The 17,589-nt window shown below is 27.2% G+C and overlaps 1 protein-coding gene across 1 annotated transcript in view; it reads right to left on the reverse strand.

Annotated features, from left to right (window-relative positions):
• Window positions 1–200: 200 nt before the first annotated feature.
• Window positions 201–17,589, reverse strand: part of LOC100208679 (uncharacterized) — a 55,062-nt gene continuing 37,673 nt past the window's right edge. The window contains exons 7-14 of the mRNA XM_065814063.1: window positions 15,496–15,544; window positions 14,046–14,355; window positions 13,715–13,837; window positions 11,676–11,910; window positions 3,365–3,455; window positions 3,220–3,258; window positions 3,007–3,100; window positions 201–598 (exon numbers count right to left, since the gene is read on the reverse strand). Coding sequence (XP_065670135.1) covers window positions 431–598; window positions 3,007–3,100; window positions 3,220–3,258; window positions 3,365–3,455; window positions 11,676–11,910; window positions 13,715–13,837; window positions 14,046–14,355; window positions 15,496–15,544 — 1,109 coding nt within the window. The 3' untranslated portion in view covers window positions 201–430. The remainder of the gene's footprint in view (window positions 599–3,006; window positions 3,101–3,219; window positions 3,259–3,364; window positions 3,456–11,675; window positions 11,911–13,714; window positions 13,838–14,045; window positions 14,356–15,495; window positions 15,545–17,589) is intronic.

Raw genomic sequence — 17,589 nt, forward strand, 5'->3', positions numbered from 1 at the left:
TATTTTCAATACATTTTAACGACTCGTAAATTTTTTTTAGGAATCGTTTAATAATAGTTATTCTGATTTCTTATCCAACACTGAATGATTCGTTATATAAAATAAAATACTAGAAACTAAAACAGTAGCATAAAGTAATAAATACCTAGAGAATCTACGACGTGGTGGAGTGACATTGGTCGACAGAGAATAACCAAGAATCGAACACCGTTTTTAATGTCTTTTTAATAAAAGACTTATATAATGCGTTCATAATTAAAATCAAACAAAATAAATTAACATTGTTATTAAAACTGTTTATTTAAAAATACCATTTGGCATCTATAAAAGAATAATAGCCGTCGAATTGTAAACAACGCCATTCTTTCGACTCCAAGAAATAACACCTCACTGTTTAAGATTTCACGCCCATTGTTCCTTTATAGTTCTTTTATTTCTTGTGTTTTTTATTAGGAATATATTGTTCGTCGGCGTTTGCTCTTTTCTGGCTAATTTTATTCTCTAATATTTGGTGTTTAAAACGAACAATAATGCATGTCATATTGTCACAGCCAGAACCATCATTTTCTGTGTTAGGAGCTAAGCACTTGTCAAAAAGCTGTTATTAAAAGAAAAAAACAAAATACGTAAAAACTAAGTAGCATAAGCATTTTAAGAGCGTAAATATAAACACGTATATATATAATATAAACAATATAGCTAATATAATATATACACGTACAGTATTGGACAAAACATTTGCAACCAACATCGAACAATGCTAAAAAGTTTTCCTAATTTTACATGTCTTAAAAACGAAACGAACTATACTACCACAGCAAACAGTTCAGGAGTCTGGAGTCATAGCATGCCATGACATGAGCAATCAGCTGACAGGTGACAGCACACAAGCAGAATTTAGTTGACAAGTGCCATTTTGCAGCGGACAAAACAAGTGCAACTTTTTTGGTTTGTTTTATTTTCTTAAGTCTGGTCCGTGTCAACGTCACGGAAGTTTTTTAATAATTAAAGGAAGTATCCAGAAGTTTCCAGAAGAAGCATCTGGAAGCATCGAAAAGAAGCATCTAGAATCTTCCAGAACAGGTTCACACAGGTTCATTTTACTATATAAGAGACATAAATAATGTAAATCGACATGTAATTCAGTCAGTATATGGAAGTCAATCAGTCAGTATTATCAAGACAGTTTATCGAAGTGAGTCTTATCAAAGTGTTTTATCGAAGAACATCAATACAAAAAGAGAAAAACAACAAGTGTTTCATTACATCAATGCAGTCCACATCCAACCAAGACGTTGTGTTCCACAGAGCATTGTATCATCACAAGGTAATCCACATTGTATCATCACAAGGTAAATGTAAAACACGGTAAGCCTTGAGAAGCGTGATTATTTATTTTTGTTATTTTTATGACTTCAAGTGCAAAAATGGCTCCCGACAGTCTTGGATAGGAATTAAGAAAGAAAATTATTGGCGATTACGTAAGTGGAATGTCACAAAAAAGTATTTGTGACAAATATTGCGTGAAAAAATGGACCGTATCAAGACTATGTTTTAAATATCGTTCTACGGGGAAGTTGGCAGCAGATAACAAAGGTGGAAGACCGCGTTCCACCACTTCTAGAGAAGATTCTATGATCGTCAGATCCGTCAAGAAGGATCCCTGGATATCATCAGTCGAGATACAAAAGCAATTAGAGCTGCCTGTATCGGACCGAACAATCAGATGACGTGCTGTTGAAGCACGTTTCATGTATAAAAATATCCTGAAAGATGTTATGTTACCTCATGCTGAACGGAAAATATCAATAAAATGGGTTTTTCAGCAAGACAACGATCCGAAACACACTGCAATAGTAGTCAAGCAGTCGTTTCAAGACAACCACCTATCGGTGATTGATTGGCCGCCTCAATCTCCGGATCTTAACCCTATCGAGAACCTGTGGGAGATTGTCAACCGCAGAATTAATCGTGAAGGTGTTCGTATTAAGGATCAACTGTTTGAACAAATCCAAAAGGCCTGGGCAGCGATTCCACAAAGTTTCATTGATCACCTGAACGAATCTATGCCTCGAAGATGCAAGGCTATGATCGACAACGAAGGATTCGCCACGAAATATTGATAGCGAAATACAGCTTGGTCAACATTTTGTCGAGTTGCACTTGTTTTGTCCAGAAAGAAATCAACTTTTTTTAATACTTTTGATTAATTTATTAATTTTCGTGTACAAATAATGAACTTTGTGATGAATAAAACTTGAAGAACTTTGTCTCTAAACAGTTACATAGATATTTCTCTAAATTGAAAAAATGCAGCACTTTTATATAAAGAAACTAAATTAGCATTATTTGGTTGAACTCGTTTTGTCCGATACTGAATATTAATGTATATTAACGTATTAAAATGAAAATGTTTTATTTGAAGTGTCCAATTAGCGTTACACAAAACGTCAATTTATGTTTTCTTCCACCAACTTTAATTATATGACATTGGGATAGACGTGGACAAAGCAAGTGTACGGACTGCAGTGTTAACGGGCGAAGACAAATTATTCTAGTTTATAAACGCAAAATTTTCTATTACGGCAAAAAAAAAAATCTGCAATATAAAAACAAAAAGAACTTGCACATTAAAAATAAAAAATGAGTAAAAAATGCAAATACTTTTTTATAACTTACATTCGATAAAAATAAAATTGATATTAACTGAGCCAATTAAAAAATAATAATTCATTAAGCTTTACGAATATCCCTGAATTGCCCTTTTAATTGGGGAAAAACATTTTAAACTATTCTATATTTAATACATATATTTTCTTAACAAAAACAATAAAGCTGTAATAACTTTTTAATAACCTCTCCACCTCTAAAAAAAAATTGCTTTATGCATTTTTATGTTCATTACTTTTATACTTAAATAGAAATATTTTTTGAGATTACAGATAATGTAGGCACACTTGCTTCGCTCATCCCCATAATACAAACATTTTTTTTTTGTATACTTACTTCTTCACATATTGTTGATAGTTTTACTTTTTCATCAGATTCATCAATTCTTTTTTTTACAAATTGTATTACTTCTTCGCTCGACATAACATTCCTAAATATTTTAATTAACATTCAACTCATTCAACAGAATAATTTAACTTTTATTCGAGAAAATAAGCAGCAAAACAAATAAAAAAAATAAAAACAATATTTTTCATTAGCATCACCCACCAAATTCCATCGCATGCTAACACCATAAAAGAGTCTTCTCTAAATTAAATTCAGTTATATAAATTATGTTGCTTTGAATAAATTCAAAGTAACATAAATAAAAATAATTTTAAAAGGTTTTTTAAATAGTTTTTAATAAACATACTTAGAAAGTAAAAGCTCTTGTATATCAGGACATGCAGTAATCGCTTGTTCTTCTAAAGGAATACATTTATTTTGTTTGTAGTTGTGATCGCCTAGTAATAATAGAATATTTTATTAAATGAAATATTTTATTGTATTAAAGAAGTCAACTCAAAATATTTTAATAAATCAAAAGAAGAAGGAGAAAGTGAAGTCTCTCATAAGAAAATTATAAAACATGTAAAAAGTGGAATAGCTTAAGGAAATATTTTGAGGCCCATTTTATCTTTAATTTTTATAAACGATATAACCTTGTGTATTGAGGGGGATTGTGGAATCAAGTTTTTTGCAGACGATAGCAAGTTGTACCAAGCGAGAAAAGACAAAAATAATATCAACCTTGTCAAAACTTTAAAGAGAATTTTACTATGGTCAAACATTGTCAATTCAATATATCTACCAAAAAATGTTTTCACCTACGATACGGAAAGAAACCATTACCAGTACATTCATACTTATTGGATATTGATGCGCCTATCGAATCAATTGATTCAATCAAAGACATTGGGATATTTATTTCTTCCAATAAGAAATTTTCCAATCACTGTTCTCATATTGCTAGCAAAGCAAGTTCTTGTGCTTAATTACTCTTAAATTCTTTCATCAGTAATGATTCTCAACTTTTGATAAGAGCCTATAAAGTTTATATTTGATCAATTTTAGAGTCATGTACCCCTGTGTGGAATCCATATCTCTTAAAAGGTATACGTCGGACAGAGAAAGTCCAGAAATATTATATAAGAATTGTCTGCAAACAGTGTTCCATACAAATTGGTATTCCATACAAAGACTATGCTTCAAGACTTGATATCTTCAATCTTGACTCTCTTGAATGCCGGAGAATAAAACTTGATCTTTTAATGACTTTTAAAATTATGCACAACTTGGTTGATTTGCCTTTTCTGAGTTTTTTACTCTCGCTCCTACTCGTTATTCAACTAGATGTCATACCCAAAAATTAACATCATGTAACAAATACATCAATGATATAAGGAGATTTTTTTTCTGTGAAAGAGTTATTGAGAAAATATTTGAACAATATTGACTGTCAATTTAGTTTACTCCATATCTATCGATGTTTTGTAAAATGTAAAAAATACGCTAAGAAAATGTTTGACTTTAGATAAAATATTTGGCTATAGATGCTAACTAAAGATATCTCTATGGCTATGCTAACTAAAGATATCTCTATGCTAACTAAAGATATCTCTATGCTAACTAAAGATATCTCTATGGCTATGCTAATTAAAGATATCTCAAGTTTAACCAAGGCAATAGTGTTCAATATATTTAAGCCAATAAAGTTAAACATTTAATTGTATAAACCATTTTAGATATTATATAAAAATTCCTAATGTTTAAAAAAAAAATTATTTTTGTTAGGATCAGATGGGAAACATGTCAGCAAACAAGTTAATTAAGCTATTAATTCCTAAAATTTCTTTATAAGTAAAGCGTGTACACAAAATAAATGTGAAAGTAGAAAAACAACTAAAAAAAAATACTCCTCATTTTTTATTTCGAACCAAGTAATAATTTTAATACAATAATATAAGAAGATCAAACATTAAAAAAAAAATTATTCCTGTGGGAATCTAATAAAGTTTCGAGCTTTTGCTTTAGTGGTACCCATAATCTTGCGCACAGAATAAGAATCAAAACTATTTGATGCTTTTTTAAATGATATTTTAATATCTTTAATGTTTCTGTAAAACTTTTTTGTTTTTTTCATTTTTCTTTTAATAATAACCCAGTACTTTTCTTTAACTCTCAATTCTGGGCAGTTAGGAGGATTTTGTTTTTTAGGCACAAATTTCACATTATTCTTTTTATACCATTCCATAGCTAGTTTACAATAATGAATTGAAGCTAAATCAGGCCAGAACACATGTCTGTTATTGTGTGATTTAATGAGAGGTAAAAGGCGTTTTGTAAACATTCTTTAACATATATTTAACCAGAAAGTGTGAACTGAGAAATATATGGTGCTGATTTTTTGCCACAACTGCAAATAGCTTGTCAAATCAAAGCTATTATAGCGAACTTGTCATGTTTTGTGTATTTAAATTTCTTATCTGCTTTTCCTCTATATTTGGCAATATAATAAACAGCACCAGGAATTTGTTGATGATCGTACTTGATATAAGTTTCATCGTCTTCAATAGTACAGAAATTTTTACAAATAAAATTGTCATACAACTTTCTGTCGGATGTTCTTGCACTTTTTTGTTGAGTTTCAGAACGGTTGGGCACTTTTTGTGCTTTGAAAGAATGAAAACCATGTTTATTTCTAACTTTTGCAACAAAACTATGAGAAAATCCATATATTTTTGCGCGTTCCCTTAGTGAAAGGCTTGGGTTATTCTTAAAACTGTTAACCAGTTTTCTAACTAGTTTTATATCTTAAAACCTTCCTTTCTTCCACCACCAGATTTGCATTTGATCGATTTTGTTTGAGAAAAACGTTGAATAACACAGCTAACGGTGTATGGATGTATTTGAAACAATTTTGCTATCGAATTGTTGCTATATTAGGATTTTGTAAATATTTGTGCATAATTTCTTCTCTTACGCCTTTAAAACTAATTTCAAGTTAAATCCAAAAACTTATTTTTTTGAAACCAGAACATGTTGTAAATAAAATACAAAACAATTAAAAAGATTTTAATACAACCACTAAAAAAAAATGACGTGCTTATTCTTTCGCATTTATTTCGTGTACACGCTTTATGTGAAGAAAATTATACAATTGGGAAATACTGTGTGCATTTTGTGGATAGATCTTTCTTAGAATAGCATCATTACTTAAAATTGATGAATTGAATTGTTATTAGACTTTGAAAAGAAAATAATTTTTTCAAATAAAAATTTATAAAAAAAATTAATAATAAAACGACCGGCTAAATTAAAATGTGAGCAAACAAAATATTGTAGATTAAGAATTGCCAACAAAAAAATTAAAATTGCAGAGCTCTACCTAAGTAAGCTAATTAACCTAACTAACCATAATTTGTTGTATACATTTTTTTGCATACAGTAATCTAAAATAACATTTGAAGTAACCCCACATATATAATGTCAGAAACATGAAACAATTTAAAATTACTTTTCATCATACATGTACAGCATAACAGTCTTATGTTTAAAAATTGATATATCATGTATATAAACTGTCATACATGCAATTATATATATATATTCCTACATGGTAGTCGAAAAGTTTCTTCCATAAACTGTCGAACACAAATAAAATTGAACACAATTAAACCAGACCAGAAAAAGTTGAAAAAATTGAATTAAGTTTTATTTTTAATGATACATTGCTTGCCTAAACCTAACCCTTGTCAATGTAGCAGCAATCCTCGCATCTTCTACTTATTTGTCAGTCAATGTAGCAGCACTCTTTGTATGTTTTACCTGTTTGACAGTCGATGTAGCAACACTCCTCGCATTTTTATAAAATACTAAAGAATGCGATCATTAAATTCGGAACGATGAATTTCGTTTTAAAACTTCTCAATAATATTTTAAAATTATTTTCTTCTAAAAAATAATTTTAAATTTAAAAAAAAAAAATTGTAAATACACTAAGTAATGATAGTATTAATAAAAAACATCAACAAACGAGTCAGAATACTTCTCTTAATTAAAATTTTATCAAAACAGTAAGAAAAAGGAAAAAAAATACTGCGCAACCATAAATCACAGAACATTCTTCAAAATCCTTCTGCATCGTTACTTTCAATCGCTAAAGCATCTGAATCTAGCAAAACTTCTGTTTATATGGTCATAAAACGATACAAGAGCTCTCTATCTATCGAATGAGCCTAAGGATCTGGAAGAAAGAGTGGCTTTAAGGAAAAGAAAGCAGCAATTCGTATTCAATGATCATTCATGCAAAATCCCGGCTTATCAAACAAAGAACGAGCCGAAACGTATAAAGTTTCAGAGTTTTTTTGTCAGGAAAGTTAAGAAATTTAACAATTTCAAGTTTTATTGAGCCATTAAATATCCAAACGATCAGATAAGCAATCACTGACTGCTAAAACTTGAGCTCAAAAACTTTACGATGAAGTGCTTACAAAATTTAATGGCTGCATAATTATGGATGACAAAACGTACATCAAATGTGACTTTCAACAGCTCCCAGGTCCAAAATTTTACACTTCAATTGTTTGTGGACATGTCAGCAACAAATTCAAATATTAATCATCGGATAAATTTGGTGAGAAACTTCTTATGTAGCAAGCAACATGCAGCTGCGGTTTGAGATCTCAAGCTTTCGTCACATCGTCAACTTTAAACTCAGATGTTTACACCAAGGAATGTTTGCAAGTTAGACTTTTTCTATTTTATTGAAGTCACGATGTCCCCTGTTGGTTCTGGCCTGATCTCGCTTCTTGTCATTATTCTAAGAAGACTGTAGAGTGGTACAATTCAAAAGACATCAAATTCATACTAAAAAGCTTGAATCCACCAAACTGCCCACAGTTTGGTCCCATTAAGAAATTTTGGGGAATTGGCAAAGAATATTTGCGTAAGAGTGGCAAACAATAAGTACAGCTAAAGAACTGATTAAAGAGTGGACATTAGTAGGAAAAAAAATCTCTAAAGACACTGCAGAAGTTGATGTCGCTGATTAGCATAAATGTTCACTTATTTATTCAAAATAATGAAAAATATTAAAATAAAAAGCATTTTTGTAATCTTCAAGTTCCTTAGATTAAAATAAATGTTGAAGTTTTTAGATTAGTTTAATTATTATATTTTTTAATTTTTAATTGTTCTGAATTTAACGATCGCATAATTTGAAAACAAAAACACCATTAATTAAAAAAACTTTCTAGTCATAATTGTTGTGGTTTTTTAAAAAATGATAAGAACTTATGTACTTCCGCATTTTTGATTCGTTTTAACGTTTAAATGATATTAAAATGTCGCTTATTTGTTGATACATGGTAAAGAAAAAACGTTGAAAAAGACTTTTTTTTTTACCATTAGAGTCTCTTTTGACTACTATATAAAGAAAAAAATTACACACAATATTATACAACATATTTTTTACATAAGGTTGAAAGTTTATTCATATTTTGCATATTTTTTATATAAGGTTGAAAATTTGTTTGCATTTTGCAACAACATAAAATTACATATATATTATATGTATACTTTATACATAAGACTGAAAATTAATTAGTGTTATGCAAAATACTTATAAATTTAAAATGGTATGGTAGCTATTAATAGTGGTTTATCATACACAAAAGCATTAGATATTCATGGGATTAAAAATCTTAATTTGAAAATACTTGGAAAACCCACAGTTTTTACAAATATGCAAGTATTAGCAATTGTACAACATGATATTGTTGTTGCTGTTTGGGATTGCTTTTGATCATCAAACATCTTTGTGTTTTAGGAAAGTCAATTTTTGGACTTTGAAAGCAGATTTGTTCCTGAGTTTTACAACAACCTTCTTGAAAAAAACTGGGTGCTTTATTTTTTACATCACAAAATTGATCACTTTAGTAATTATATATATATATATATTTATATATATATATATATATAACATATATATATATATACACACACACGCACATATATATATATATATATATATATATATATATATATATATATATATATATATATATATATATATATATATATATATATATATATATATATATAGATACACACACACACAAATATATATATATACACACACACATATATATATGTATACACACATGTATATGCGTGTATGTACCTCATTCAAAAATAATTGATAATAAGAGCAAATTACAGAGTGAGACTTCACCGTGAAAAATATAGCAACAATTTAGCTTGTTTTAACTTTTTAAACAACTGCATTGTCAATGCATGGAACATCTTATCAGATAAAGCAATCGATTCTCAGACTGTCAATAGCTTCAAAGCAAGCCTTGATAGGTTCCAACGTTACTACAGCTCGCAGCTTTCCTAAGTGGAAGTTGCACTATGACCTTTACAAAAACTAACTGTAATTTGACAATCTACAATTGTATTCTGTCAATTATTTTTACTTTTGTTGTAACAAATATATACTACCACTTCTACATATATATATATATATATATATATATATATATATATATATATATGTGTGTGTGTGTGTGTGTGTGTGTGTGTGTGTGTGTGTGTGTGTGTGTGTGTGTGTGTGTATCAAGCCTTCCCGGGAAGCGCGCGTGGTCGCACGCTTTGTACGTCCACGCTTAAAGTAATTTTTTTTAAACAACTTGACCATGTTTTTATATAATAAGCGTCTTAAACATTTGCGGCAAAATAAAGCTATAAGAAACCAAATCAGCAATACTCGAAGAAAAGAATCGAAGACTATACGAAATAAAAAATCAAATGAGCTAAAAAGAAAAAAAGAAAACTATTGTCAAAAAATTAATATACCTAAATATCTAAATATTTACTGTTTTTGTTTTCTTATTTTTTGAGCGTTTGTTATTTAAGTCGAGGAAAAAAGTAGATAAGAATATAACAAAAATAAAGATTTTTTTTTATATACAATTTTTTCACAACTTTTTTCAGTCAATATATAAAGGAAATACTTTATTTAACTGCACTAGAAACACTGACAATTTTTAAATTTGTTTTTCAAATATTTTTGCTGAACTTTGCTGTTTCTATCAATGCACAGGAGAGTGAAAAAACTAATTGCTATTTATTTGTAAAAAAAGTTTTTTTTAAACAAGTTTTTGATGTAAAAAAAAAATGAAACGATACTGTAAATTAATGCATTGTCAATTTACTGAACTTTCTTAACGAAATTTTTAGAAACCCATTTAAAACTTTTTTTAATGTTTTTAAATACACTTTTTTAAATAGAGCAATTGTTATGTTCATTATCTCTAGTAATTTGTATTAACATTGGAAATTAGGCAATATAAAAGAAACAATTTTAGACATGCATCAAATGCAGTATATAAATTTATTAAAGAAACTATGTTATTCTTTTATTTAACTTATTCCGTCATTATCAAGACTTATTAATCAAATAATATTTTTTACAAATAAATAACAATTTATTTTCTTATTTTCATATTGATTGAAGATATTTAAGTATCGAGAAAAAACGTCAAATATACAAAAACTTATTTAAAAGTAAAAAGATGTTAAAACAAATAATATACGTAATAAAGGAATAAATGTAAGAAAAAAAATTGACAAAATTTTTTATAATTCTAGCGTAGATAGCAAATTAGTTTCTTAACTATATGGACTGATAAAAATCTTGAATAAACTGCATATTAAAACTTTCAATTGTTGTTAAATCATTATAAAAGATGTTTTTTTCAACAATGACTCTAACAAAAAAAATACAAAAGTTGTATAAAAATTTTATAAAAATTTTTTTTAAAATTTACTTTTTTTAATTATTAAATTTTCTAGTTTATTTAATCAAACTTGATATTTCGCTATGCATATATATATACGTATGTATACTTGTACACATAGATACATACATAAATATATATATATATATATATATATATATATATATATATATATATACATATATATACACATACATATACAATAATATATATGTATGTATATATATATATATACACATACATATACAATAATATATATGTATGTATATATATATATACATATATATATATATATATATATATATATATATATATATATATATATATATATATATATATATATATATATATATACATACACACACACACTAGTAGGATAGCCTGCACAATCACTGGAAAAATTAAGCTGAGCTTCAAAATACCCCTAATTTTATTCTTCCTATGATATATATTATTGCATTTCATTTACATTTTATATAATAACTACATTTAAAAAATAACTTTTAATTGCATAACTTAAATAAAGTAAATGAAAAGTGCAAGTAAAAGTAGCAATGAACCTGATCAAAAGTTTTTGACAAAATAAAAAAATGGAAGCAGTTTTTTTTTTAGTAGAACTTTTTTTTACTAAAACAGTCATAAACTCTTAATAATTTTTTTTTTTTTTTGGTAAGATCTCTTTCAGATCGATTAAAAACAAAGTTCATTTGTTACTTTTTCTCATTGCAATATAGTTTTTGAATTTACCTCAGGAAATAAAATGTCTACAGGCAGTCAGACAGATAACCTCTATGTATTATGATAAGAATATAATATATATATTTAAAAAATAAAAAAAATGAACATTCTCAAAAAAAATTAAAATTCTATTTTATATCAGACCTATAGCACGGGATAAGTTTAGTCCTCCATTGACTCTTCCATCTGAGGTAATTTTTGATCCAGCATTTTCTATCCTTTTTTTTTCAAGCTCATCTTCAGGTTTATGGTCAATAGACATCTCAACTGCTTTTCCATTACGACATAATACACACCTAGAGTCTCCAGCATTTGCAACATACAACTTATTTCCATGAAGCATAGCAACAACAGCTGTTGTACCGCTATCTTTACCAACCTAAATTTATGTTTAAAGTTTATAGTGTTATTCGTAATAAACTTAATACAATCTTGTATAATTTACCTCCCTAAAGCTACTCACATTTTATTTAATAATACACACAGTTATGATGATAATGATTGATGATGATTATGATAATTATACTGTTACTGATGATTATAATAATTATACTGTTAATAATGATTATGATGATTATACTGTTACTGATGATTATGATAATTATACTGTTAGTGATGTTTATGATAATTATACTGATACTGTTGAAATTACCATAATAATTAAAATTTACAAAAATATAAAAATAAAACACAAATAAATTACATAAATAAGGCACAAAAATAAACACTCTTTATTCAGCATATATGGCACAGTTCTAGGTATGATCACCTATTATTTAGAACAGAAAGAGGGAATATAAATTTTCTTAGTGTTATAGATAGTTTAATACAGTTAAATATAAATAACAATTTAATTTTAGTTGAAACAAAATAAAAATATAAAATAAAACAGGAACTTGCAACTTTGTTTTAGAATGTCAAAATGATGCTCCCCTGTTCATGACTTTTAGGAGATTTATTAATACGAGACAACATTTAGGAGATTTATTAATACATAATAATAATAATAATAATAATAATAATAATAATAATAATAATAATAATAATAATAAGACTTTTAGGAGATTTATTAATACAAGACAACCATTGAGCACCAAAAGAACATCAAAACAAAACATACAACAACTTATCAAAAATAATCACAATATTTTTTATATAAGATGTAACATGTGACAGTAACATGTGACAACATGGACAAACTTTAAAAATTAATATCTCTTGAACGGAGATATTAATTTACTAATTTAAAATGAATAACAAGAAAATTATATTTAACAAAATAAAATTTATTCGTTTATCAGTAGATTTCAGTGAGCATGGTCAACTTTTGTGAAAGTATTCACCCCAGCCTATGTATGCAATTTTGGTAGATTGTTATCATACAATTTTTTGATTTTGATTTCTTTGATTGATGTCGGCAGAGATTTTTGATTGCCAATTATCTGCATACATTATTTTATTTCTTATAATTTCATCTTTTAGTTTTTTATATCATCTAACATCTTTTAATGTTAAATATCTTTTAATTTCAGTTCAAAAATCCTTGATTGGATGCAATTCAAGCACATTAGCAAGGTTTTTGTCACTTAGCACATATTAAATATTTTAGCTTTTTGTGTAACCTTGCACAAAGTGTAATTTTTTATGTAACCTTGCAAGATTACATAAAAAATTAATATATTGAAAAAGCTTTGTTCATGCCTGCTTCATTACCAATGTTACTTATTTGGTTAGAGCCAGCATTAAACCTCAAACCTCTTAGTTCTGAGTTAGAACTCTAACCACTGTGCTGTGCCTGTTACTTAAATACAATATATATAAAAAATTTATTTCTATAATATATTATATTAAAATAATATTTAATATCATATATTAAAAATATTTTTATAAACAAAATACTTTAACTTTTCTAGAAAATTTTTAGGATTTCAGGAAAAAACAAAAATTTACAAAAACATCTACATAAATCAAAAACAAAAAAAAACAAAAATCTGTATTTCATATATTATGGTTTTTTTTTAAATAAATTAACTTAAATAATTTAATTTAAAATCATTAACCTTTGTCTTAGTAAATATAATTCAAAAGTATTGCCTTTTCTTTAAACATGTACACCTTAATAGTCCCGCAAACACACACACACACACAAAAACATTCATAAAATTTTAAAAATATTTAAATACTTCTTCAGATCCTTGCTGAAACTGCACTCCTTCAGAGTCTTGAAATCCATCATCCTCGTTATACTCAGATCCATCCTCTGACTCTTCATCACTGTCATCCTCATCATCATCGTCATTTTGAATCTAAAATTGTATGTACACAAATTATATATATATTAAAAAAATTATATTTGTTTGTACATATAATAAATACAAAACTAGGGATGTAAAAAAATGTAAATAAGCAGAAACAATTCATAAATATACATTTATAACTAATCATGTTTTTTTGCAAAAATATTTTTAACAAATTAGATTATTATGGAATAATATTAAATATTTAACAATTCACATCATAGTCAATATCATCTTTGTCATCATTATCTACTTGACATGATCCATTATCTTCATCGTGATTAACATCTATGTGACTTGACCCATCCTCAATTGATGCCACATTACTACTTGATCCTGCAGTTTTACCCAACAAAGTTTTTTTATCAGCATTATCTAGTAGAGAGTCATCTTTACTAGTAGTTGATGCTTTTCCATTATTATTGTTTTTAAAATTTGTTACTTCATCAGAAACCACGTCTTCATCAGAAACCACATTGTTTAATTTTTCTTCAGAAACATCGTATATTTCCAGATTAACAGGTAATCTAAAAAATTTTGAATAAGAATATTACTATCATGTACTTCATGTAATATTACTATAAAATGTTTTAGTTTTAACACTACCAAATATAGAAAATTTAACTTATTATGATAATAACTGAAAATATAAAGAAGATACATGCGGTCACACGCCTTATATGACCATGCATATAATATTTTGATAACTTGGCCATGGCTTCTTGCATGTTTTAAGTTAGGGTGTTTGAAAAAATGTGCTGAATAAACAAATGTAAACTTAAACTAAAAACTTAAAATAAACAAGCTATAAACTAGAAAAAGAAATAAAAACTTTAAAAAAAAAAAAAAAAAACTCAACTAAATAAATTAAATCTTAATGAATGATAAAATGAATAATAAAAAAAAAACAGAAAAAATATAAGCATAAAATTAATGTTTTTATTTTAATTTTAAAAAATTGAAGTTTTAAAGTTATTTAATCCAAGCTTAATTACTTTAAAACTTTAATATTTTCTAATGTCTAAAAAGAAAACAAAACATTAAAAAAAAAATATTCTTTAGAAAAATTTGAACCCTCTTCCAATGCAATATAAAGATCGCGCTTCGTAAATGATACAAATAATCAACCTAAGTGCTACATCAATGCGGGATCTGGGGAAAATTTTTTAGTTTTAACTACTAATTGAAATGCTTTCAACTTAGATAAATTTAGTTTGAACTAATAATTGACTTTACGTTTTCTAATTAAAAAATTACTTTTACGCTTTTATTTTTTCTGGTTTTTATTTATTTTATCATTTGTTAAGTTGGTTTTTCTTTTCAGTCTATGGTTAATTTTTTTAATTTTTTTTTTAAATTAGTTTGGTTTTTCCAGCACATTTTTATAACACGCTAATAATCAATATATGCAAAAAAAAGTGTGGTCAAGTTGTCAAAAAAACAATGTAGGCGTGGCCATATAAAGTGTGCAACCACACGCGTCTCCTGAGAAAGCTTGATTGTGCTAAATAATTTTCATTATAATACTCTTTTGTGACAACGCAAAACAACTGACAATAAAAAAAATTGTCATAAACTAACTTATAGTGATAACATAGCAGACTATTCTTAACAAAGCTAATAATTTTTCAAATTTTCTGTTTAAAAGTAAAAAAAAAAAAGATTACTTTTTAAACAATTTTTTCTTTGATGCATTTGCTGTTTCGACTTGTTTTTCTAAAAAAAAATGTATATTTATATATACACATGCATACACATATAAACAAGCAATTTTTTTGCATCATTTAACATCATTTTAGAGAATATGATTTGCATTTTTGAACAAAATAAGAAAAATAACTGAGACCATTAAAAAGTAGGCTATACAACTTTGTTGGTTTGAATATTAAAAAATTGAATATAACACAAAACTAGTTTTATATTTTATTTCTAGAAAGTATATCTTAAATTTTTCGGCCAAGATTTTTATCTTCTGTCTTAATTTTCAAATGATGGTTAGCCACAATCAGTATTCTTTTTTTTAACTTTATTTTTTTTTTAATTAACTTATTATTACTTAATATTACTTGCTGTGCAATGTTTTTCATTAAAAAAATCTTGATAGAAAAATCTCACAGTGTATAGATTAAAAATGTCTAGAACAGTTTTACTGCATAGTTATAAAAAAAAGCCTTAAGAAACTGAAAATCTAATATAAGATGGAAAATATACTTTAAATCTAATACAAGAAGATTCTTAGGCATTTTGCCTAATGCAAAACTAATGTTGATATATTTAAGGAAAAAAGACATCTCTTTATTGAGCTCGTCACTTTCTTACTTCGGATTCTATTCTCTATCTCTATAAATCTCAAATCCGGCCTTGTATGGAATACTGTTGCCGAATCTGGGGCCGATCTTCTAATGATGCCCTTTCTCTTTTAGACAAGATCCAAAAACGCATTGTAAACATAGTTGGACCTGCTCTTGCAGTCAACCTCCAACCATTATCACATTGTCGTAATGTTGCTTCTCTTTTTCTTTTCTACAAATACTATAATGGGCACTGCTCTAAAGAGGTAGCATCTCTTGTGCTATCTACTAAAATTCATTCTCGTGTTACTCGTCATTCAATCAAGTGTCATCCTTTTTCTGTGACTGTTCCTAAGTGCTCCAAAAATGCTTATTGGTCTAGTTTTTTCCTCGAACATCAGTTCTTTGGAATTCGCTTCTTCATCTTGCTTTCCTGATCAATCGTTATCTTGCTCTACAATCTTCATCTTTTTTCTTTCAATAACTTCCAACTTTAATTAGTGGCTGCTTGCAGCCTTGTTGGAAGCGGAGATGTTTAAGAAAAAAAAAAAAAAAAAAAAAAAAACGGGCTAAACAAACTGATTTAATACAAAAATATTCTTACAAAAATTTTATTACAAATGCAGAACTTGAAAACAAAAAAAATTTCTAATTAAATTATCTTAAAATCAAGTATGAAAGGATTGGTAGCTTACTGCATGACGTGGCCTAATTTTTTATAAAGATTTTATTACAAACGCAGGACTTTGAAACAGTCAAAATAAATTTCCAATTTATTTTAAAACCAAATATGAGTGGGTTGGTAGCTTTCTGTATAACGTGGACCAATTGGCAAAATGTACAAGTTGCACTTTTTTGTAACAAGCATAATTGTTAAATAATGTCCAAAATTATTTTCAATAACTTCTGCAGTACATCTATCAAGGTACTATTCATGGTTCTGTTTTGTATCTTATCTACATTATTCATCTTCCTGAAAACCTATTAAGAGTAATTCCATGTCAAAACAACCAGACCATGCAACCCTATGTCCTTGGATTTTCTTTATATTTTTACCATAGTTAGTACATTATAAAATAAGATAAATCCCAAAATTCAAGGTCTAACTCCCAACGGTTCGTGAGTAATTGTTGTTTAAATTTTGGCTACTATTATTGTTTTGGTCATTTTCCGCCGTTTTTAAATATGCATTTCTCCTTATAAAACCAAGTCTTTAAACATGTGAATTCTAAAAATAAGTGACTTAGTTAATCTCAAGGTGAGGAATTTGAATATACAAATAAAAAAACTCATTTTATAATTAAAAAGTACCTAAATATCAATTATAAATGTTAAAACAATGGACACCTGCCTCAGTAAAATTTTTAGATGTGCGGTAAATTTTTTAAGCTTAAAATTTCAAGTTAGATCATTCTATGTTTGAAGAACATTGTGCAAAAAAATCATTTCTGCCAAATACATAGTTTTGTA

This window comes from Hydra vulgaris, chromosome 12, assembly GCF_038396675.1.
Source record: "Hydra vulgaris chromosome 12, alternate assembly HydraT2T_AEP".
NCBI lineage: Eukaryota > Metazoa > Cnidaria > Hydrozoa > Anthoathecata > Hydridae > Hydra > Hydra vulgaris.